Genomic DNA, 25,734 nt, shown 5'->3' on the forward strand with positions numbered 1-25,734 from the left:
CTTTAACTAATTATTTTACTTGATTTCTTTCATTTTTTTAAATTGCACAACAGGCAGATAGGTTTTTGCTATCTTTTTTATTTTTATTCTTTTAAAAATAAAAATACCTTGCTCTATGCCTGCATTCAATATTGTTCCAAAGAACCCAAGATTTTTTCCTCCCCTTCCTCATTTCAATCCATACATTTCTCAGTCATTTCAGGTGCACCTGTTTGTCCAGGGAGTTGGTAACACTTCAGTACAGTGCATCCCTGAATTTAACTATATAAATAACAGTTCCAGCCACTCTTAAGTTATGTTAGAATACATTCAGAAAATGAGATCTGAAGGAGGTGGCAAGAGATTTGTAGAACTGAAAAGTCACCAGTCACATAACAATCATGCCCTAAATTCTCAGTACTGGCTTAGCATCACAAAATCACCAATGCTCTTTAAATTGTTGCAATAGTTAGCAGTTGCAGGTAGGTTGGAATATATATTTAGTCACCAGCTTATTAAACAATTAGCAGGTTTTGTGAAACACTTTAAAAAAGAATAATTTCTTGTATAAACATACATTAAGTAAACAAAAATAGATGTTGCTTTTTTTTCCTATCAGACGTTTTCAAACGTGAATAGACAGCCACATAATCCATTTCAATGTTATTGCATTTAGCTACCTTAAAACAAACACATTTCTAATTTGTTTGACAGTTTAAAAAGTGTAAGGCTTGACATTGTTAGTTCATTTCTAAGGACATTTCACTGACTGCTGTGATTTCTGCACTTTGTATTCAAAGTGTTTTAATAAAAAGAAGCTCCCGTAATGCCCAGTTGCCTGTGGAAGAAATGACTCCCGTGCCAGAGAGCTACAGCAGTTGGAGGGATGAGCCTGATCCTGCAAACCTGCCATCAAGTGAACAGTCCCGAGCACAGGGAGGGTCCCACGGCCGTGCCGTCCCGCCCCGCAGCACGCTGCAGCCTCTCGCGGGAGAGAGATTTTTGCACGCAAAGGGAGAAGTTTGAAGCGTCCGGAACTAAGGAGGTTTCTTGTGTGCAACGGGGGCTGCTCCCACGTTCTCACCGACATCTCTCCAACCGTATGCTAGAAATCAACCCATCACTTGGTCTAAGAAGTCTCACGTGTGACTGGAGAGATACACCTATTTTAAATGAAACTAACCACTGCAATAAACTTGGGATTATTTTTATCAGACTGCACTGGGTCTGAGTCATAACGTGGGAGTGCAGACAAAATCTGGGGACGCAGCAGCACCATCTACTTAATGTAATGAGAAAGAAATAGTAATTTTTTAGCCATGAGTAGCTCATTTATATTTTCATTCCTATGAAAAAACTTTTACTTTATGATTTTATGGGCATCCAAATATTCAATTCAAAATTTCAATGTCCTAACTATTTAAAAAAAAAAAAAAGTTTAAAATATATAAAAGCTTCAATTCAGTAAGAACTACATATTTTTTTTGAAAGAAATTACACAGAGACAAATTTTCTTAACCAATGTGGTTTACATTAGGCCTAATCAATTTTTTTTTTTTAGTTAGTTTAATCAAATGTCACCATGAATAAGACTATGATGTTCCTTATTTGTAATACAACAAATCCCCCCTAGCAAAACTAACTCTAAAATGGAAGGGTGTACAAATAATTCCTTCAAGATCCTAAGGAACTTAACTGTCTGAGGAAAATGTAGAATATATTTTAAATAGTATTTGAAGCCAACCTGCAATTCTAACAAACAAACAAATAAACAACAGTTTAGAGATGATTTTTTGTTTTAGTGTGCAAAACATTTCTATAGAAGGATTTGGTTTTGACAAAGGTATTTGTAGCAGTGATTTTAATTTTTTTTACCATTTTTTACCACTACTAAACAATTTTACAGAGGACACAATCTAACTTTTGATTTATACAACTCGTTTGATTTTTGTCACAGATTATGTATCCAAACTGCTGTATAATGGATGCAACGCCAGGCAGGAACAAAAACAAATATTTTAAACAGAATTGTTGTTATTGACAAGTTACTGAGAGAGTGCAAAATTGGAAGACATTAAAATTTATGACCATGAAATCCTTTTTAACAGTATCACTTGATATATCGTGCTTTAAGTCAATACCTGGCAAGTCTTTTTGTTAACTGTTATGATGGTGTCATTTTAATCTTTTACAAAAGACTCCAAAAAGAAGAGGAAACTTCCAGCATTTTGTATTTATAGCTGACTTCTCGGCACGCAGCACATATTCCTATAAAGACTCAATCTCTGTTCAAGTTCATGGCAAGATTATTTAATTTCTTTGCACAAGCATTGCTAAAACTGATGACCGCTTCTATAGGCAATGCACTGACGTTATAGCTACGGGTTCTGGTATGTAAAATATGATGATGATGTCTGTGTGGGGGTTTATATAGCTGTACACTCCCCTCTCCCCCCAAAAGATTAAAAAAAAGATAAATTACATGTAATAGATCTACTAATTTGGCTACATTAAATTTGAAAGCACTTAATTTTATGTAAACACACTCACTGAAGGAAAATTAGGATGATTTTAAGATAACCAGAAAAGATAACTAGGCTACAAAAAGCAATGAAGGTGGCAGTAGTACCTAACTGGCTGGTAAATTCTTTGTTATATTACTTCACTTAATTATTAATCCTGAGTGAACATATTTGATTATATTAAGGTCAGTTCTCCTGTTCTAAATCTAAATATGGGGAAATCTAAGGAAATAAAATTTTGGTGAGTATTTTGGATTTGCAGTATTTTTTAAGGTGGTGAATTTGGCTCTGTGAATGCAAGTAAGTGTGTGTTCTTCAGCTAAGAAAGCATTTGGAAGCCTCAGCTCATTTCTGTTATGTTGATTTAAATAATATCAATTCCTCATGAAAAAGTAGCTGGAAGGGATCTTAAATATTTGAAAATAACAAGAATTGCATGTGTTGAACTTGCTAACAAGCTGGCATTTCAGTATTTTACTCTCAGATTATGGACTGTCAGTGGCAAATATGATCTGCAGACTTTTGCTTTATACCAAGTGCTGGATTAAGCTAAGACCCATTTGTAATTTATGATGAACATTACACTGGAAATTAAAGAAAAAGGTTTCATTTATATAATTTTGGAATATAATTTGTTTTGCTTTCCGTTTTGAAGTGACATTTTATTTTGATCAAATAAGCAAGAAAGATTACAAAAACATTAGATAAACTGAAAGCCAAAGAAATGAACATGTGAAACATCTTGGATCAACCTCAAATGTGTATTTTTTTCCATATTTTTACCAAAAATATGGAAATTGCTGTTTTGTTTTGACTTAGAGCTTTCATTTTTATTTTTAACGTATTTTTGTTGTTGTTGTTGTTTTTAACCAAATCAGCAAATTGTCATGTTTCTAATTATGGTTGGACTGGTTGTCAGGCTGTTTGCTGGGGTTTTGAAATGTGTTGATGATAGTTGTGGAAGGGCAGGAGGCAAAGAACAGGAACCGTGAGCTCACCTTAATGAAGTCTCTACCTTTTACAGGTGATTGCTCCAAATAAGGAAAGGCAAGACACCTCTTTGGGCATCTTAGAAATACAGTTTATGTGCTACATTTCCACATGTGACCTTTCTATTTGTTTACTCTCTGGATCCTATCTTGATGTCAAACAGCTTCCTCCATAGAGTCAGTGGAGTGCAAACCACCGTCAGTGTTGTTTACATTGATTATTTCTAAGTTTCCTAAACTGGCAGCCCGAGTTAAGTATTCAAATACACATTAAGCATTCAAAAAGAGTGCTCTCAAAGGTGCTAGGCATCTGCAACTCCATCTTTTGTCAACAGGAGGTTCAGATGCTAATGTTTTTCCATAACACAAGCCTTTCCTTAAGCTAGGAAAAATTGGTGGAGTTTAGGTAGCCATTAGCAGGTGATATCATTCCAAAGCTCCGTTATTTTTCCCAACTTCAGCTGCAGATGAATGAATGGTGGATGTCCACATGGACATGGATAACGTAGCTGTGAGGAGTTAACCATTTTGCCTCTGAAACAAGATCTGGTTATGCAAATGTTGAAGCTTAACAGACAGTAAGGCAGGGTTTGGGCTCAAGAGCACTGATTACTCTTCTGTAACTGTCACACTGAGATCTCTTAAGAGAACACTTGTTTGGTTTGTTTTTTTTTTGGTTGGTTCTTCAAGATATATCACTAACTGTAAAAGTACAGTTTGCTAGATAGTATTGCCAGGAGCCATGCCTTTGGTGACAAAACCCTATTGCTGTGCATATATCCTGAATGCTAGTCAAGAGTCCAATAATGTAAAATGTTTGTCCTGTATGCTAGAATTCTCTAATGCATGTGTCAAATGGATTATTTCTATCGCAACCCCCCAGTTTTTGATGGCTTGCACTGTCCCATCAGGCTGTCCAAGTGATCTGGTACACCAGTCACAGGTAACAGGACTCTGGGGCAAGAAGCCTGCTGCTCTTGCTGTCTGCCAGTACCCATAGGTGTCACTTACTCAAAGGGGAGCTAGGAGATGGAAAACGAATAAAAGAAAATAATAAGAAAATAACTTTCTTGTAGCAATTAGCATATGAGATTTGCTCCTCAACTCCTTCACCTAAAACCCACTTCTTAGCAGCTGTCTTTAAATGTGAAAAAAACCAAACCAAACCAACCAACCAACCAAAAAAACAAAGAAAAAAAAGAGAGAGAGAGAGAGAGAAAGGGACCACGTATTTTAAGAAGCAATTGGTCATCACTTAGTACAGTATCACCTCTCCCGTGCTCTGTGATGGGAGGAATCACTGCACAGCCTCTACCTCAACTCCTCTTCAAAAACAGACACGCTTCATGGGATGTGGTTTTAAAAAGCAGCCTGTGGCTTTTCAGGCAAAATTTCCAACCCCAATTTTAAGGGTGCTAATAAACCTCGAAGAGCTTGGTATGACTAAGTTTTTCAATAAATATCTTGAAATAAAACTCAAGTTATTTGTCTAGGTGACAGTAATTGCAGCAATATATAAATAGAAGAAGCTATGCATTATTTTGAGGCATCATCAGACAGCCATACCAGTGAATCCCATTGAGGCACCTTCTCTTGATTGCCTGCGGAGCCCATCTTCATCTCGGAAATCGATGTAAACAAGGTCTATTGCTTGAAGGCCAAATGCCTTTGCTGTGACTACTATTTTTTGCCTGGCATATAAAATATCATGAGTTTCCTTACTGCTTGTTGCACCTACAAAAACAATGAAAACAAACAAAAGCTGACAGGAGTGTTTTAAACCTTTCTTTTGAAAATACTGACCTTATTACAACAAAGAAAATTCAAGGTTTCATGCAATTAATTTAGAAAACAGAAGAGGGGTGCAAAGCTATATTGTTACATGCTACTCTTCTGAGACAAAAAATAAAAGCAGCTGTTTTAACAAAAAAAAACAAACCCCAAACCCAACAAATCCCAAAGCCAACAACAAACCAAAAAATATCTTAAAAAATATCTTTAAACACTAGCTTGCAAAATTTAGATTTTGATTCAATTCCAATTAAAATTTGTAAGCCTGAAGTCAGTGGAAGCTTTGGCTGGTAAGCACTGCTGACTTGGGACTAATATGAAGTGATTATTCAATTACATTATTTACTGTATATACAGTGAGAAGCACTACAGCAAGAGAAGGTTTACACAAATGGATAAACTGGGTACAACAAAATGGTTAAAAAATTCACACTGAGAGCAGAATTGCACTTCGCTTGGTTCTGATTCTCATCACAACTGATGTCCTAAGCTGAATATTTAAGCATTAGCATTTGGATGAAAAAAATGATGGCAGATGACTTCTGAGAAGAAGCAAAAGTATTCACGAGACTTCACATGCTCACAGGGCACCAGCTAAGCAACGTGCTCATGTGAAGTCTCATGTGAAAAAATAAATAAATTGTATGTTACCTTTCTTTAGGATCACTACTTAGACCCAGATTTCCAGTTTGTAAGGAATACTGTAGTAAAGTAATGCTAATATTTACATTAATGTATTTTCGTCTAATTTAAAGGTTAATGGATCTGCACTTTTATCTTTAAACTGATTCAGGTCAATAAGAAGTAAAATGGCCTTTCATGAAAGAAATTGTGCAATACTTTTTTATTTTTGAGGAAGGCTCATAGTGCTTTCTCATGAATACATGGATCTATTGACCTGGGACATACTTAAAGTAAATTCATGAATGCAAAATGTAGTAGAATAGTGTTTGTGCACAGTGGCAAAAACCTAACTGGTAATTGTCCGTAAAGCAGTCATGAAAAGCCACCGGAGTTTTAGGACTGTAAATGTGCTTCTCAACAGAATGTGTATATTTCTTATGGATATCATATTTTAAAATAATTTTGGTGACTCAACAGGTTTTGTTGTTCCCCACCCCCCCCTAATTTTTGGTGCTTTTGCTGAATGGCAAGAAGCACAAGAAAATGTCAGTGCTTTGTAAAACACAGGGGCCACATTTTTATTTTCCAGGGACACATTCTGCACTGAAAAAAAAAACAAAACAGGAGAAAAGTGAAACTGTAAATTGCAGAATCAAGTGTTATCATTAATTATTGCCATTGGAAAGCCAATGGCCATAAATCACAATGGATTTCTGCCGGGCAAGTGCCATGGGTTAACATTTATAGCGCACACACACAGGTAACAACCTATGCTGGCACGAAAATCCTCTCCTCCAAAGACAACTGCGTCCAAATGAAGGCCAACCTGGGATCCTTTTCTCAGTGCTTCTTCACAGACGGCCTTCAAATGAGAGCAGAATATTAATTTCTACAGAAATGATGGATGCAGAGAGATTACAGAGGCTATTACAGCAACTCAGTGCTACCAAAATCCTTCAGATAAAATTGCTCCTGCTAAGCAAAGCCACTGTAGGTGCTCGACTATGCACAGTGCTTTAAAATGACTCAGCGAAAGAGAAAACATTATCTTTCCCTAAGCACCTATATGCTCAGACTGTAAATACAGGACGTCGTAGCTGATTCCCTACATTCTGGCTGACATAATGCCCTGAGTATTGCTGTGATCACTACCTCAGGTATTTCTGTAATAATATGAAATAAAACATTTGCCAAACACTGCTTAAAAGCAAACAAAAAGTATTAAATTTGATTAGTTTGGCATGTATTTACGTGAGAAACAGAAATAAAGATCAGAATCTCTTTTGTTAAACAAATAATGTGAATGGTTTAAAATGGTTGTAGATTCTGATAGAATATAAGGATTCCTTATAAGATTTCCCATTTAAAGTCTTGTGCTACATGTAACTAAAAAATAGCTAAGGAAGTTGTAAATGCAACAAGTACTGCAGAAAAGTATTTTAAAAAGTATTAAAATAAAAGCAAGAAATAAATTGCTATTTGGAGAAGAACTGCATTTCCAAAACACTACAGTTTTATATCTATATTTGGATGTTAGTAATATTTTTAAAGGCTAAGATAAGTGGAGAGAAAGACAGGTATAATTACCAGCTCTACTAATGGATGTTCCATGGCAGCTGGTGGGGCCAGAAATTGTTTTAAAGGGCAACTCTCTTGCCGACATCAGGTGTTACAATATTAAAAATTCCACTGCAAAATACTGTAGCTGAAGAAAACCTCAGGTGGTTTAAAATATGATTTAATTCTGTGCATGCACACCAGGCACAAGTATGTCTATTTGGTTACTGCTTTATTATTACACATTAGAGTGTGTTGTAAGAGAAATGGCTGTCTGAGACGAGGAGGCTGCCTGTGAGGCCTGCTGGTACTTCTGGAGGTACTTCTGATGTGTGCCTCCTCAGCTGGTCCGAAACTTTTCTCTTAGAGCTTGGGAGGGGAACACTGAATTGCTGGTGCATGCCTGAGATCTTCTGTTTCATTATTATACTGCTTTGCCTTTCTGAAAACCCTGGACTTGATAGTAAAGGCTGGGGAGTAATTTTTTGTATTAAAATGCAGTTTAAAAAGAAAATCTCATCTAAGATTATCTTACAAAAGGAGCATGTTCTTCAGATAGTTCCTGTTTTCAAAGTTAATTGCACTTTTAATCTTATCATTAAACACCCCATCATACACACAAAAAAAAACAGAATGTGAAATTTGGTTGTAATTATAAACTGTTATACAGATGGCAGTTTAGCAGTAGTGCAACAATGATTAGTTCTTTTTTTCTGATTAAATACTATGCACAAGTTGCATTCAACAGCCAATGTAGCCAAGTGTATGGCAACACTGTGAGTATTCCAGAGTTTTGGAGAAGCTTGTTTCTGCCCCAAGTGTGTTAAGAATGGTAACTGTAATGCAGAGAGGCTTTGTTATTTGTCATGGACTGTCTGAAACTGTTCTGTCTGAAATACTTTGAATTTGGGAAGGCCTTTGCTACGCAAGCATGGGAGTTCAGTGTACAAATGTTTTAGGGGATTTTTTAACCTCTCTTCCTTGATGAAATTAGGGGGAGACAGGGGAGTATTCCACTCATCCTAGTTTGCTGAGATGGCAAAATATGAACACTCCAAGACCTGCTTACCTTAAAATTCAGCAAGCCCACTGCAGTTTCCACAAAGGGTATAAAATTCATTGGCTCTACAAGTGTTCGGCCTTTTAGGTGATGTAAGAATTTGTCTGAAAACTAAAACTAGACAGTATGAGCTATCAGAAAGTTAACAAAAATAATAAAAATAGTCGACATCTATATATAACACATCAAATTTTCACCTGGCAGGAAAAACACCCCTCTCCAGCCCAAAAACCTTACAATTAAAAAAAATTACACCAGCTTTTTTACAAGGCCTGCGATCTGAAACTGCAGCATTCCCATACATTTCAAAGTTTAGAGGCTGGTTTGCAAAACAACACAAAACAAAACCAACAACAACAACAACAAAATCCAGGCTTAGCACCTCTCACCCTGGCTTAGTGAAATGCAAATCCACAGGCACTGGAAAACAATGAAGTGCTGCTGTACCTGAGGTCCAGTTTTGTTTCAGGTCCAGCACTGCCATCACTGGAAGCGCTCCCCAGCCTTCTAAGTGGCATCCGTATTATTCATTACGGCACCGTTACCCTTTTGTTCAATAGGCTTTTCTTCATAATTTTTTAGCTTACCTAGGAAGGCCTTAAAAAGGAAGTTTAATTCTTTGAAGACCAAAGCTTGCCAATTTTTTCCATGAGACCAGTTCACAGCTAGCTCTGAGCTGCCAGTGGGGTAGCCCAAATTCCAAAATCTATCATCTGGAAACATACAAAAGCTCTTGCACAGATTTTTCCCCTTTCAAAAGGGGAAAAAAAAAAAGGGGGGGGGGGGGGAACCCTCAGCCCTATATTGTAAATCTATTATGTCTGTCCAGATTGAGTAATTTGTGCTGAGATAAATATATCTCAGGTATGGTTAAAATATGTTAGTAAATAAAGACAAAAATAACACATGCATATATTTTAAATTTAAGGAATATTTGACTATTAATGGATATCAAAGGAAAGGGAATTTTAATCATCTCTCCATTCAGTCTCAGTTGGGTAAATCATATCTAAGAGATTTGCATAAATATAAACCATCAAAGACTTTTCATCTTCAAAGGGGGTTTCAAGACCCTATAAGCTTTGTACTGTAATCATCGCAGGTCACAACCCTGCAGGAATAAGGCTGCTATGGCAACATAAAAAACTAATGCTTAAGGCTTAGCATAATATTCTGACTAATAGAAAGGAAACTCATTTTAAAAGCTGGCAGCCTATTTACCAGAAGCTGGATTAGAGGTGTTATTTCCCCTTTTAGCTTCCCTCCACCACCCCTCCCCAAAAGAAGGAAAATCTAATCACCCAGATCTTGAAAAAAAAAAAAAAAAAGCTTTCCAGCAATTTGCAGTAACTTTACAATTAGGCCAAAATAAACCACAGCTTTCTTCGATGAAGAATTCTGCCCTTCCCATCCCTGCTTTGCATCATCACTGTGGCCCTCACAGTAACTTTTATTTGGAGAAGAGAATTCCGCCCAAAATGTGCAAGGAGGAAAAAATTAATCATCAATGCAATTCACACATACAAGTGTACAGTATAGCGACATAAAAGCAGTAAACTTCATCCAGGCAAATGCAGAAAATGAGGTAGTACAATGGCATCAGCATCTATTCTTAAGACCCCTATATGATTTTTAATTTCTAAGCAGAAAAAAAAAAGGAGGTGCTACTGTGTTCACTACATTTTAGGTACAAGTTAAAGCAGCAGAGCTCTTCTTTTGTTTTAAAGTATTTTAAAAGTCATACTCCTGGGATTTTCTGCTGTCTTTTGTATTGAAGATAAACAATAAAACAACAATGAAAAAAGCACATTTAATTAAATATTGTCTCTCTTCCTCTCTCTTTAAAAAAATCTGCAATAAACACCAATACAAAAGGTAATGAGTGTAGAAGTTTCAATTAATTTTTTTTTTTTTCCTCAAAAGGAGACGATTAAATGTTTCCGGCCCAGTAAAGTGTTCATTTCAGGGAGAAAGGAGGGGGAAAAAAAAAAGAAGGCGGAGAGAAAAAAAAAACCACAAAGCCTGGGGAGGGGATGAAGTAGCAAGGCCTCAGCAATTCTTTCAATTCCAGTGCACACCCAATAGTGTGTCGGGAAGAATGCACACTGGTTGGGATTTGTGGGAGAATTGTCCCACCACAAAGGAGGGAGAGTTACGCTTGTTATAGTCCAATAAGCCATGCCAGTCAAACAAGTACCCACACTAGGGACAAAAGGAAAGCAAGAGATTCTCACACAAAAGAAAACAAGTAAGCCCATCTTTTAGTTGTGCATCAGCCTCCAGGTTTCTGCTGCACATAAATAAAAATGAAGTGGGGGGGAGATATGTGTGTGGGGAAATAAACAGCTTCTGGGAGGCTGAAAAATCATGCTGAAGTGAACTTTCGGGAGGATTGGGAAAATAAGGCTGCAGCATTAAGCAAAGCATGCTCTTTGTGTGCAAAGGTTGGGCAAAATGAAAGGGACACAAAAGGTGGACCATGAGGCAGAAGTTGTTGTGGTTTGGCTTGTTTTACATGATGGAAATTGAAGTTAGTAAGAGGAAAGGTGGAAGGGGATGAAGGGACAAAGAGCTTCCGCATCCCACCTCCCTGCAAAACCTACTTGGTGGCAGCAAGGGCCCTGCCATTTTGGAAGCATGAATATTCATTACTGACAAGTTACGTCTAACACTTACAGGGCTGTAAACCCTGAGAGGTATACTTGGGTTAATTTAATTAAATGTTGGTGGAAGGGGATAGCGTACCTTCCATCAAGAGCATCAGAGGCCAAAGGGACAGTGCCACAGAACGGACGGGGCTTGTCACATACCCAGCATATTTGCTCCGTTGTACACTCATGCCTGATCTCAATGGTTTGATCAAGGTTAGATGCTGAGATTAAAATAGATTCTAATACATCTGCCTGCCTTTCATCACAGCTTGCATGCTTGCTAGTTGCTGGGCTAGTGGTTTTCAAAAATATAGAAGTGAATAATTAAGCATTATTCCTTTACTGGCATGTTACAGCAATAATGGTATATTCTAAACAAACATCCCCCTTTCTTGACAATTTAAACAATTATAGCATAATTAGGCCTATTTCAAAGTTTTCTTAAGTAATTTGACATGCCAACCATTTACATTTCAGGTTTTTATTGGCTGAAAAGTCAGTCGTGAAATACAAACACACCTGTCAGCAATTAAAAAGGAAGAAATAGAGAACTGTTCAGGAAATAATATCTGTGCTAATTAAAAACACTAGTTAAAAGCTTCCTGTTTGTTCCTCCAGTTGCCCCAAGGAGTGACCTTCCCCCCAACTCATTTTTTCATATGTTGCTACATAGTTTCCACATCTCCTGCTTACACTGCATGCAACTAAGGCTCATGGACAGAGACAGTCAGTTTGCTTGCTAGGCAAGTAAGAGTTGAGTCAGATACTTCTGTTTCTGTTTTTAAGAACAAACTCTGGTTATTTGTTGACCATGGGAGAAATAAATTCAGTTTTCTTTATAAAAGCAAAGTGTTCCATGTATGCTTTTCATAAACATTTAAATGGATGCATTTTTCAACTATCTTAGCCAAGAAACAACACTCCTTACAACCTTCCTCATAACTCAGTTACTAATTTCTGTGTGTGAACTTGGCCCAGCAGCTTCAGTCAAAAACTACTGTGTAGTTGGTACTCACCCATTTTATTTCTTCAACACTTTCAACCTTTGGCAGCATCATGCTTGAAGGAAGGGTCTTGGACTGCAAAAGCACCTCCAGATCTTCTTCTGCAAGACCACTGGACACAGAGTTTATCCTAACACACTTTTCAGCCTGGCCAAAGTCAAATTCATCAAGGCTTTTCACAATGGTCATTCTTGCTTCTCTCTACAATATATGTTTAGAGGAACAAGAAAAGAAAAAGAAAAAGAAAGTGTATTTTCAATTGACACAAAAGTGCACGGGGCAAAAAAGTTGTTGAAATGACATGAGGAAAAAGCTAGCCAGCCAGCATATTGGTGTCCCTAGGATGTCTGTTACTCTTGGACTTTTATTGAAGCAGCCATTACCAGCACCTCACAATTTTACCCTCCTCATTTCTTTATAATTAGTAAATGAAATGCTTGGGGTTTATGTCTAAGTATTTCTACACTACCACTCATAGAAAACAATACTTTTGAGTCCACCAGTGCTGAACGTGCCTGTCAAACACAAATTTTATACTACCCACAACATGTTGCACTAACAGTCTGCGCTCACAAAAATGGCATATTAAATTTGAATAAAACAATTAATTTTGCCTGGATGTCAGTTAGCACAGATGTACATATGCTTCTTTGATTTCGCTACATAATTCTTCCTTTTCTCCAAGTATCTGAAGTTTATTAAAGCCTGTGGCAGAGTTCACAACTCGTATATGAAAACACCGCCAAAATAACTTGGAGATTTTTCCTGAACCGCATAAAAAGCTGTTCTCCTGCTGGCACGAAATGAAGTCTCCAAAGACATGTGCTTCCCATGGCCGATCGCTGCTTCTGTGAATGTAGACTTACAAATCTGTTTAATAGTTGATTTGCATGAAGTGTACTCACATGCTTTTCTGAAATGAAACGTGTTTCTTGGCCCGGAGAAGAATAAGCGAGGGGAAGGAGGGTGCTGGACTCCCTGCTTCCTGCCAACTGTGATTTCAACCCCAAAATCCTCCCACTCGCCAACAGCCCCTAACAAATTTGCATTGTTGAAATGCACACTTATCAAAAGACATTTCATTTGTGAAGAGTTTTTATGAGGCTAATAAAACTTTAAGGCTCCTGACTCACAGAGGTTCAGGAATGACTTTAACAATATACAGTTGCTGAATGGAGAGGTTTTTCAAGAAAATGGGTAAACCCAAGGGGAAAAAAGTTAAAAAAAATATAAAATCATCAAAGTTAATATCCAGGCTAGTACCAATCAGCAAGACAGCACATGACAGTAGATTTAAACCAGACGGCTGCAGATCTCTGCCAGTGAGAGGAGCAGAGGCGGTTTCCCAATGTGGTCTGAGTTAAACAGTGTGAAGGAACAGTAGCTTACAGTTGTCAGGTCTGATCAGAACAGGGTTTCCCAGGCCAGTTTAAGACAGCTCTGCAGTGTACTGATTTACAGGGCTGGGACCCCTGATAATTAGGGTAAGTTTAGAGAAAAGTAAGTGATGGCCCTAACTGGTTAAAAGGAAGGAATAATGAAGCAGAAAGTTAATGAAATCTGAAGCAAACAGCCTTCAGCTTGGGGCTACTAGAAGGTTGGGAGCATATGCCCGTTAATCGGGCAGACGGGAACAAGGCGCACGTGTATGCATCCCTGCGCCACGATCAAGGGGCACGTTCAGAGGTAATCTCTGGAAAATACGACCCAAAATGTTCGAACTGCCGTGAATGGGCTCTGACTGGGGCCATTAGGAAAGCCACACAAAGATGCATGCAGCTCACTAAAAACATGTCCAGCTGGAAGACAGCTCCACAGCACAACCATCTGAAATGGTTCTGAATTAGGGAAACCAAACCATATGATGCCAATATTGGGTAATACAAATCCCCTATGTTTTCCTTCTCTGACCAGGGGTAATAGGTTTCTAGGGCTGGGCTAAAAGTTTCTGGATGTGATACAGAAGGGTAGCTTAAAAACACGCTCCAAACCAATTTGTGCTTTTAATTAAAGTCAGATTATCACCGTTTCAGCACACACTGATCCAATTTGCAAAAGAAAGATCTCCCCAAATTATCCACTAAGGCAGCATCCAATTCCAACTCAAGGCACATCTCTAGCAAACTTACAGCCTAATTCGTTATGATTTTTTTCAGACTACAATAATGAGCAGTAGACCATCTCATTAGCTATTTTTCTCCTCAGGCAAACTCTCTTCCCAAAAAAGACAGATCGTGTCTTTCTAGGTATATTTCCATACAAAACACTTATTAACAGGCTGTTGCTGTTATCAATTTACATAAACTAAATGTGCAGCCCTCTGGTACGTATCCCAAAAATAACCAACAACTTCACTGAATTTATATCAACCAACAAACATGGGGAGGGGGTTGTTTTTTCCCCCATATTTTAATAGAAAATATGTTGCTATGTTAGTTAACACACCCATGCCATCTGTTGGGTTGAGAATTGATTCATTTTCTTAGAACCACTATGTTTTAGATCTGTCTGCCTAGATACCCCAGGAATGGAAATGTTTCTGTTCCATGATAAAATACTTCTAGTCACTAGAGTTTCCACATCAGGATTCAATTTACATTTTTAATTGTAGGACAAACTGAGAGGACCTGGTTGCCAAAGGCAGAGCTCGTGAAGAGCCTGACTGGGTGCCTACCCTTCCTATAACAGAGAAAATCCCATTGATGTTAGTGGTGTGTATCAGGTCCTCAGCCAGGCTTCCAATAAAACATTTCATGGGTAAATAAAACAATGTACTAAAACCTTTGACTAAATGTACGAAAAACATGGAGGAAAGGGGGAGAGCCCTTTCTGCCTTATTACACAGAGAAATGTAGACACTATTTTTATTGTAGGATCCACACAAAAGCTGAAATGTCAAGCTACGTGAACTACTTCAGCATTGTAACATCAGAAAGAACAGTAGTCCTTTATGCCAATAATGTCTTTTTAGTTGTAGATGCAAGAATAAATATGTTTTCCAAACACTATGTAAAGTTCCTGCCAAGGACAGTTAAACTAGAATTGTTAAGGAACAGTGAAAGAAATTATTTACCCTTTTCTTCACACAAGAATGACAATGTGGGATAATACTCTGTGGGATAATACTCTGTCATGAATGAATAACTGATAAAGCAACAAATCTGATTGTTAAGTAAACAATTTCATTCCCAGGTAGCTTGGGATGGTTGCATCCCCATTGAGTCGCACCTAGGTTGGGTTCTTTATCAAACCAAACAAGAGAGAAAGACAACAGACACCTTCATGGTAAACAGTAATATTATTAAAATAGGCTAATTTTGCAACTCATGCTGGAAAACCCACTAGGAAAAAAATGCTGGTCAGGATGGCTACTTTAGCATCCCTTCTGTTTGACTCTAAGAAGGACATGGAAAGATGTTCATTATCACACACAGCTAAGCTAACTGGAGAAGATAAAGGTTTCAGTGACGCAACATTGCTGACAAATCCACTGCCACGCAGTCACACAGACTCTGAAATTAAAGATGAGAATACACGTATTGTCAGCTCGATTGGCACCCATTAAACCTAATAACTAATCACCCTCACAAGTTCCTAGCTCTGAATTATCAAATCTGCAAAGAAAACAACATCCGTCCACTTTTACACTCCAGTGGAAGAGGTGGTCCCTCACGGCGGGGCTGTGCAGTCTCGCCATCTGGAGAATAAATCGAGTGTGAAGTACAGTATAGTTTGGGACCAAGCTCCGTGGCGGCAGCCCAGCAGTTAGTTCATTAGTCCCAAACTTGCGGGGATTAGTGCGGTATCAGCTCTACTGTCGGATGGGATCAGGCAGGCAGAGTGCAAGACTCAGGGAAAGGGGGTGGTGGCAAACAAGGAGTCCCTTAGTCTTATTTATAAAGCTTCACAGTATAAGTGCACTTAAATAGGTGCCTTTGGTAACAGTATTATCATATTGCCCTACCACCTTTCCTTCCTTGTTTTTCCCAATGCCATCCCTTCCCACCACCCCCACCCCCTGCCTTTTTTTCCTCTGAGTTATATGTCAAGACATAGAAATTTCTGCTTCAAAATAGAAGGAATGCCACTGAGCTGGAAGCTCGGGCACTCAGTCACCCTGGACACGGTGTTTATACAGCAGAAACAAAGCAAAGGTGGTCAAATTAAGATAATTTTGGGGACTGCAACAGCAGACAGAAAAATGGTATGATATCCTACAAACCAGTTTTTGAGCACTGGTTTCTAGACCTGCCTGATTTTAGGGACAAAATCTCTGTGTCACTTTATCTTTCTTGCCTAGTCTCATCCACTCCCTCTTCCCCCCTGACCCCCACCTTTATTTTTTTTTCCTCAAGGCCATCACGTCTTAATGTAAAGATAGTGGATACACTCAAAGGTATATTTATGCATAGATTTCATTCTGTTAACATCTTTTGGTAATACTGCTTCATATGGAAATGTAAGTATGCAACGTGCTAAAATGGCAGGCCAGAATCTATCATCCTCATTGCCATAATAAGTTTTCATGTTTCAATTGGCAGAGGAAAAATTAATTACTATAATCACAATTCAAGTTATTTTTTGTGACAGGTCTGACATGGTAAAAACATACAATTATGTGTTAATGTTACTTCCCTGGAGTGGTTTGTTTACAGGATTTGACATTGCTGAATTTTTTGTCACTTATATTAGTGCATGTTCTGCAAATGTGTCTCTCAAATAAGGTTTTGCAGGAGCGCACATATATACCCACAGCACTTTTGGGGCAAATTTGAGTTTCTGCAGAGGGAAAGCCTGACATCTTTTACATGCTTAATTCTCTGTCACTCAAGTCATGCCATAGAGGATGATACTTGATTTGGTTTCAAATGCATAGACGAGATTGGCAAAAGGGAAGACAAACTGCATTTGTTTGTGAGGAAACAAAGAGAACTGTAATTAGGGAGCAGAGTGTTTCCAAGAACAGGAGGTGCTTGGTGCACAAGACCTGCCTTCCAGCTTACATGCATCAGGTACTTGTGAGAATAAATATTTGAAATGGCAAATACCTATTTCTAATTGGTCTTGTTAGGCTGAAAAATAGATTGTACAACGTGCATACATCATAAAGCCTTCGGGAAGTGGTTATTAAATTATTTCTTATATTTGAGCAGATATTCAGTTGAAGGTTTGTAAAAAATGTAGGAAGTTTAAAAACATACTTTCTTTTGGTTGAACAAGGAAGATGGCAAGCCCACCATGTAATCCTAAAGGAAAGAAGGGACAGGCATGGGGAGGAGGAAGAACAGGGTTTCCATCATGTATGTCAGTGTTTCTCCTCTGCAGTTCAGGTATGTGCATGTTTTAGAGCATTGCAAGGCTCTTGGTTTTTCCACTACTCATTCCTGAAACCTTGTAATTCTTTCTTGCATAATTGTTTACTCAAGCCTTTCCTTTTTTTACACCAACCTTTTCACTCTTCTGAAAGAGAGATTCTTCATGACATAATGAGTCATCTAACTGTGCATCTCTAGCATCTGCTGCTTTTCTCTCTGCTCTGCTAATTGTCTTTGCACGCACTACATGGTCTAGCAACACAAAAATGAAGCAAACTTTGGTGGTCAGCACTATGAACTAGGCTGCAATTTAATTATGCTCTGCTGAGGAATCTTAATTTCTCTGTTCATTTTCCTAGAATTTAATTTAAGATCTAGGAACACATCAGTGCACCTATTAGCAATATTTATCCTATATTTTTAAAGGACAAGATCTCTTACAGCTGTTCATGAATAGCTGAGAGCTGCTTGCTGCCATGTAAGCTTAGCAAGCCTCTCCCTGCCTCTACCAGTGTGGACAATGTGGATCCTAAAGAGATTAGATGGGGTCTATCCAACAGTATCAGAGTTGGGCAATTTCTTTCATTGATTACCAGCCTGTCTTGGGACGCTGTAAAGGTGGGGAACCAGAAAACAAGAACCTGAGGTCCACCCAACCAGCAGTCCAGGACTGCTGTGAATCCCACTAAAATTTCAGTGGTGCTCAGCTATGTAAGCACAACACTTCAGCTGAGCTGGGATATCTGTGGATGTACATGCTAGAGCAAGAGGTTTTCACAAGTTGTGTTTAAGATGTTTCTCCGGCTTGCATGCATCCCATATAAGTTTACACAGGGGCCAGTAGGCGGCTAGAATGAATTGGCACATAGAAATACTCATGTAATGTGAAGACTTAGCATAAATACCTCAGTAGCACAAATAATACAGCATATTGTGTGTGTGTGTGTATATACATAAACACAGAGACAGGCTTATACCTTAAGACTGTGTACAGAAACATTTCAAAGGGTTTTGTAATGACAGTCCTATATACAACAGCTTCAATAAAAGAAAATTTTGTTCATGTACGTAGGCAGCTATTCTTCTGTATGCCAACTTTTATAAACACTTACAAAAGAGATGTAAACAACCTTTCAATTAAGACAAATCAAGCTAACACTAATTTAAGCTGGCTGCAAGATGCAGCCTCTTTACTTTTTTTCCCTGGCTTTCTGAGGATGCTTTTGGTTTTGTGACAGATTAGCATCACAAATGAAAATGCTTTAGAAGCATTAGTGTTAATTAGTCTTCCTGGACAGTCCAAATGAGCTGCTGCATGATGAAATGAGAGCACACGTATCAATAAAAATAAAGGCTACACATTTCTTTCATCTGGCACATGAATGTAACCATATATTATGCTCATTTTTTATTTAAAATGGTCTAGTTTAAGGTGTATTTACTTGGCACAATGTAATAAATTATTATGGAAAATGTGTCCATTTGAGTATCCATGTATTACTTTCATAAATGCATCTTTTTGTTAATGCTGATAATAAGTTACATTGGTGTCCATCAAAAACCCATCTGCTTTCACAATCTATCAATCCCTGTTCAGTGGCTGATTTCAGGCATGGTGATTCTAAGCGAGATATGGATCAAGTGTTTTGAAGATTGGCAAATGGGTATCATCAGAAGTGTTGTTTAATTACCGCCTCATTTATATAACAAATTACTTTGGGGAAAAACATTAAAACCAAACGAGGTACACATTAAACAATGTGGAATGTTAAAAGCAAACCAAAGGCAAAAAAAAAAAGTTTATCAGAAAGAAAACTACTGGCCAGAGAGCCAGCGTCTGCCCCAAGCAGCTCAGAAGCCCCTAGGAATGAAGAAGGCATTAAGAAAAGTCAGATCAGCTGTGCCACAGCTTCCTTCATCCTAAGTCATTTCAGGAAGGAACTTTTCCCATTTCACCTGCAGTCTCAATAAAACTTGGTGTTTCAAAGAGAAAACTTGAAACAACTGTGCGTGTTTTTCAGTATTGTAAAAACCACTGATGAGCCACAGCTCTTATCACAGTTTTTATAAAACACTTTATCTGCCTTGGTAAATTAGCAAATTAATATTCTGTAATGTGATAAAAATCCCACAGAATTCTCTAAGCCCAAGTGTTTACAGACCATGCCCACAGTAAAATCATGGTTGTGCAAAAAAGCTCTTATCTCCTCATTTTTAATTTGTATTTTAAAGTTAAGTGGCGTCACCCTGGAGATGCATGTGTTTACATGCAACAGGTTTAGCATGGGATTTTTGACACTAACCAGTTACTTAAGTGTCTTACACTGAGCAAAGAACCCCAAGAAGTTCTCCCACCAGGTGGATTCTTGCACCATCTAGAAAAGAACTTCTTAAATCTTTTAATCTCGTAGGCATTTTTTTTAAAGCACAGATTTGGCCATGGCAATTTGAGCCATGATTTAATGGCTATGGTGGTGTTGGGTTGATGGTTGGACTTGATGATCTTAGAGGTCTTTTCCAACTGAAACAATTCTATGATTCTATGATTATCTCATGCAGTCCTGCAAGCCCTTCAGAAATCATGCCATTAATATCAATTTCTGTTTATAGATCCTCTGAGAAAATCTGTACCATCAGATAACTTAGCTCTCAGCTTCACCTGAAGGTCTTGGGCTCCAACTGCCCACAAGCCACAGCTTCTCATTTACATCCAGGCTCTCCTTTGGGAGAGTGAATCAACTATTTCCTCCAAACCAAAACATAGGCATGTTTTAGAGAAGGATCTCTCCAGGCATCACATCCAAACAGCAGCATGGGCAGGACTGCACCAAATTCATCTGCCTCCATGCTGCTGAGTCCTGTTATACTGCTCCAGCAAGACACAAACTTCAATCACTCACAAATGCCATTTTGCCTTGTGCCAGGGCATGCACACATATCCTTAGCTAAAGGTTAAAACCCCCCACGTTGATGTGACACACTTCTCATATTTCAGCTGCTGGAACTGCATAAAAAACTCTCAGAAAAACGATCACTGTAGGTTCACCAAAGCACTACTCTGTGTCATAGGGAGACCCAGAGCCATGTGCTATGTGTGTCACTACAGTCAGTCTGTTCTAGAGGGCTGCCCGTATGCAATGTGGACATCAGCCCCTCTGCTCCTCTAGAAGAGGGCACCAGGGATCTCTCCTTGGATCAGATGCAGGAGTAGTCCATAACTTTGGTAATTACTTCCATGGGAAAGCATGAGTATAGTTCTAGATGCTTTCAAGTTTAGAAGCCTGAACGAAGTAGATGCCAGGGGCAGTGAACAGATAGTTCTCCATGGGGATGCTCAACACAGGAAACTTTGATCTAACAAGTTTCACACTAAATTGACAGAATTCTTGCCTTCCTGCAAAGCAAACTTGTTTTGCACGTATATTTCTCAGCCAGTGCTTGCCTTAACAAAGACCCACCTGACTCTGCTGAATTTTGCCAGAAATTCTTCTTCTTTCTCTACCAGAAAGGCTTCCTTCTGATAAAGATCCCACTTGGACAGGTGACTGGGGTGAGTCAAGTAATCCAAACATCCCACTCCACCCCAAATGAAGGTTTTAGTACCTCATGTAGGCAGCATTTTCTGAGATGCTCCTTGAGATGCTCCTAATGTGATGAAGCCCAGTAGAGATAGCTGTTCACTCTTGGCAAAGTCCTTGAAAGACAAGCATCAGTACAAAAGCAACTGCAGTCTCTTCTTTCCCCTCTGTGCCCCCAAAGTGAGAGAGGGGAAAAAACACCAGAACATCATGTCCCACATGGGACATCAGCAGTGATGAGCTGAGGCAGAGATTGAGCCTTCATATAAAATAATCTTAACTCCATAACTAATCTATTCATGGCAAGGAGTAAGGACCTTTTAGAAATTACTTTGGTCTAAAACAAACCTCACAATGTGAATTTTCCCTGCCAAGACCTACAATCACTGTTAAAGGGACAGAGGCTTTTCTCCAGTTTGAAAGTGAGACCTGAGAAGGTGGTGATTTTCTAGGTTACATATCCCCTGTGCCTATTCTATGGTGTTGGTACAAAACTAGTATGTACTTTGTACTGTTACAGTGCAATACACATCTTTAAAGACATGTAGAGAGAAGAAATCTTAACTGTTTATTTTTGTTCTTCAATACTGTTTGAAGTTTCTCAATTAGATATTCCTGATTCAAGTGGAAAAGCATTACTGGAACTTGTGGCATTTCTTTCCCTAAGATTTTGTTCAACTGTACTTTTTTTCCAATCAAACATATTATTTTTTAAATGCTAGGCTAACTGAGAAGGTGCTCCTTAGTGTGGCTTCTGGAATACTTGTGAAGTTTTGAGTGAGGTTGGTGAGTATTCCTCAGGAAAAATCAATGCACATTTATTTCTGCAAGATCTAAGCAGTTCCTGCCTTCTTCTGATTATTCCCACTCTGTGCCCCACTTTTTCCCCACGCAAGCATTTCCAATGCAATTATATCTCAAGCCAAGATAGAAAGTGGATCACTAACAAAATCATATTAGAAAAACTCAGGCTTATTTTACTTCTGGGTGGGAGAGTAGGATTTTTTTTTTTTTTTTTTGAGTTGTATAGGCAGATAGGAAGCAGATAGGAAACAGCTAGGAAAGGCAACATGAAAAGAGAGACTTCTTGAGCTGCTTTTGTTTCTTTCCATCAGAACCAGCAGCTAAACACCTATCATTTCACTGGTTTTGTGCTAACAAGGAGAGTAGCAGAAGAGATTCAAGCAAATGCTGCATCCCATAACAACCATCATGAAGAGCCCCTATTCTTACCTCCGTACCCATAATGTTACCTCAGTATAACTGACCAGGGCATCTTGTTAAATCTTTGATTACTTGACTAACACAACTTTTGCCTTCGCATAGATTGTCCTTTCATGACACTTTTCTAGGCCTGCCTATGTGGGCTTCACGCATGCTTTTGTCACCTGTGCTTAGATCTGTCCAAGTCCAAACTGGACATTCATTGGAACACAAGCCCTATGAGGAAAGACTGAAGGAGCTGCGATTGCTTAGCCTGGAGAAGAGGAGACTCAGGGGTGACCTTATTACTCTCTACAACTACCTGAAGGGAGGTTGTAGACAGGCAGATGTTGGTCTCTTCTCCCAGGCAGCCAGTACCAGAACAAGAGGACACAGTCTCAGGCTGCACCAGGGGAGGTTTAGGTTGGATGTTAGGAAGAAGTTCTATACAGAGAGAGTGATTGCCCATTGGAATGGGCTGCCTGGGGAGGTGGTGGAGTCGCTGTTATTGGAGGTTTTCAGGAGGAGACTTGATGGGGTGCTTGGTGCCATGGGTTAGTTGTTTAGGTGGGTTGGATTGGTTGATGGGTTGGACTCAATGATCTTGAAGGTCTCTTCCAACCTGGTCTATTCTATTCTATTCTATTCTATTCTATTCTATTCTATTCTATTCTATTCTATTCTATTCTATTCTATTCTATTCTATTCATCCACTTCAAGCAGTCCATCAGGCTTTGTGCTCAAATTCTGCCTTATCAGGTATTTCCTCTCACTTTTTTTGACAATGATTCTACCAAATGCAATGTCAATAGAAGACTAACAAGATGGATTTGGCTTTGGACCATTTCTTAACACATATAATAAATGCTGAGGCCAGCCCAGACCTTGCCTTTGTACCAGTTTAATTACTATGAATTTAGCTGACAACAATAAAATGAAGTTGATGCAAAACTTTGGCATGCATCTGTTATCCAAAATGCTGCTAACAGTATAATTTATTTTCCTGTGTGAATGAACTTCATGGACAATCAGGATTTACATCAGTATAAATGCATTCACACAGTACTGCTGTTTTATTTAATTATATTAATTTGAAAGCAACACTGATGAAATGAAGCTCTATTTACAAGTCTGACATCCAGTAAATTGCCCTTTTTTTTGCTCCTCACATTTATGCTCTATTTTCTTTATTGTTGTCTAACAGTCTGGACTAAATATATGTGTAGCATAGCATAGAATAGAATTCAAAACTTTTTTGTCCTTTTGAGTTGATATTAGTCTCCTTCTTGATCTGAATGAAGAACTGCCAAACGAGATTGATAAAAGCATGTCCTACGTACCTGACCAACACTTCTCATTGAAACTGTTCTGCTTTACTTGCTAAACCTGTTTACGCTTTTTGACTGCCTCATTAATAATTGGGAACAGAAGGTAGTTTTTCCCACAAAGTGCTCAGAGATATCTTCTCAAGCCAGAATCCCCATTCCCATCACCTGCATCAGGTGTAGGTTAAGCCTGGTGGGACTTAGGTGATGCTCCCTTCCCTTTCTTTGGCAGTGGATGCTTCCTCTGCTGCCAACATGCCACCGAGCATTGTGTGCGTTTGGCAGCAGCCCCTGCAACCTCTGGAAGCTCCCTGGCTCCATTTTCTCATTCCATCTGGGCACTGAGGCACTGTCCCTGCCAGTGTGTTTGTGATACATGTGCTAGTGTATGGTTATGCTGCTGGATACAGCAGGTCATTCAGGTCCTTTTTTAGTCAAGGTGTCTTTGCTTTTGCTTGGGATGGGGCTGTGGCCAGTACAGTCCAAAGTGGGCCTCATAGTGCTTGACAAGTGTCTGATCTACATCTAGAGAACTTTGCTTGTTTTCTGAGAGCATTTCTTTCAAATGACTTACAAGTCACTTACAATTCCTCTGCTATTTTTCAAGCGTCTTTGAGTATACTAAACCTGTCTGCTTCTTTTGAATTTAATGTTAAGGTCCATTAAAAAAAACCAAACCACAACTTGTATTCATTGCTCCACTTTATTTATTACTTGTTAGAAATTCCTATGTCCTTTCATGCTCTCGGCATCACCTTTTCCAATACGATTCTCATTTCCAACTGAGTGATTTGATCTTTGCTTTAAGATAATTTTTCATCTGTTGCTTATTTGGCTTTATTTCTTCTTGACCAGGTTTCACAGCTTCAGGTTCTGTGTTGGCAGTTTCTTGGCCAGTATTTCTCTCCTGTTGACCAGATATAATTTCTGCCAGTATGGATGCTACATCCTTTACTGCTGGCCAAGCAAGAATCAATCATGCTGAATCTTACTAATATAAACCTCCACTTAACACAAATGTAATACTCCTGGGAATTATCACCCACCCTAATGTAAACTTTGTCATATTTTATGAATGCTTATGAATGTTAATTAGTTATTCTAGCCCACTTACATGCATGTTGGTAAATAGATCAGGATAATTAAACCAGCAAGACAAGGATAGCGAAAGGGCTTCAGTCTAACAGCTATATAAATACATATATTTAAGAACATTGATTCTGCCTGTGCTTCTCGGGACAGGTGGCTGTTTGACTCCATATGCATGTGGACCTACTTTCTGTCTATTCTAGTTTCACATCTATATTGCAGAATTGCTGTAGAGCCACGGGCAGGTTGAATCCCATTGTCCTCTAGACCATTCAGGCTTAGCACAAATGCACGATCTAGCGACAAGAGCTTTCACTCAGCCAATTCTGTGTGCCCAGAAGTTCAGTTCAGCTTTTTCATCCTGAACAATGGGGAAGCAAGGGGGATAGCCTAATATTTTATCCTCTGTTTTGCCTACGTAGTCTTTGTCCACCAGCATATCGCAGCATTAAAGGTGAACCACTTGCATATAACAGCTTTCAAAAAGCCTTCCTCCTGCAGATGAGGCAATAATAAGTTAGAGTCACTGTTTGCTATTATCCTCATCTGTTTTCAAATGAAAATGCCTTTTCTATCATCTCTGTAAGTCATTCTGCTCCTTCTATGGCTTCCCATGCATGATATGCTTTCTGGGTTGAATACAAGACAAAATTCAGAAAATTTGGTCTGCGGTCCTGCCTTCCAAGGATCACCCCCTCCCTTTGAGCTTTGCTTGTACTTTTTCACTGCTCCTAGTCAAACAAGTTACTGAAATGTTTTTGTTTGTTTTTTGCTGTTTCACTCCCTCGCCTTCAGTCGATGTTTGTAAAGCATTTAACACTACACCAGGCGGGTTAATTTACTGCACTGGTAAAACAGGCTATTTGGAGTGTCTTGCAACACTGACATGTTTTCAGCTTGAAAATCAGATGTCTCCATCCCAAAGGAAAGAATTCTTGCCAAAGCTTTGTTTATATTGATGCCAGGTGCAATCTGGCCCAACAGTGGTAATGACATATGAACACTAAACAGTTTGTAAAAAGCATGCTTCAAAATGAAATCTGAATC

General features: G+C 38.7%; 1 protein-coding gene across 5 annotated transcripts in view; it reads right to left on the bottom strand.

The window, feature by feature from the left end:
- Window positions 1-25,734, bottom strand: part of CLYBL (citramalyl-CoA lyase) — a 216,290-nt gene that overhangs the window by 50,096 nt on the left and 140,460 nt on the right. For all 5 annotated transcript variants that reach the window (XM_068164468.1, XM_068164678.1, XM_068164602.1 and 2 more), the window contains exons 3-6: window positions 12,190-12,378; window positions 8,532-8,633; window positions 6,674-6,767; window positions 5,057-5,224 (exon numbers count right to left, since the gene is read on the bottom strand). In XM_068164468.1, the coding sequence (XP_068020569.1) occupies window positions 5,057-5,224; window positions 6,674-6,767; window positions 8,532-8,633; window positions 12,190-12,378 (553 nt within the window). The remainder of the gene's footprint in view (window positions 1-5,056; window positions 5,225-6,673; window positions 6,768-8,531; window positions 8,634-12,189; window positions 12,379-25,734) is intronic.

This window comes from Melanerpes formicivorus, unplaced genomic scaffold, assembly GCF_026170545.1.
Source record: "Melanerpes formicivorus ecotype bairdi unplaced genomic scaffold, bMelFor1.0.p_v2 SCAF_1, whole genome shotgun sequence".
Classification (NCBI taxonomy): Eukaryota; Metazoa; Chordata; class Aves; order Piciformes; family Picidae; genus Melanerpes; species Melanerpes formicivorus.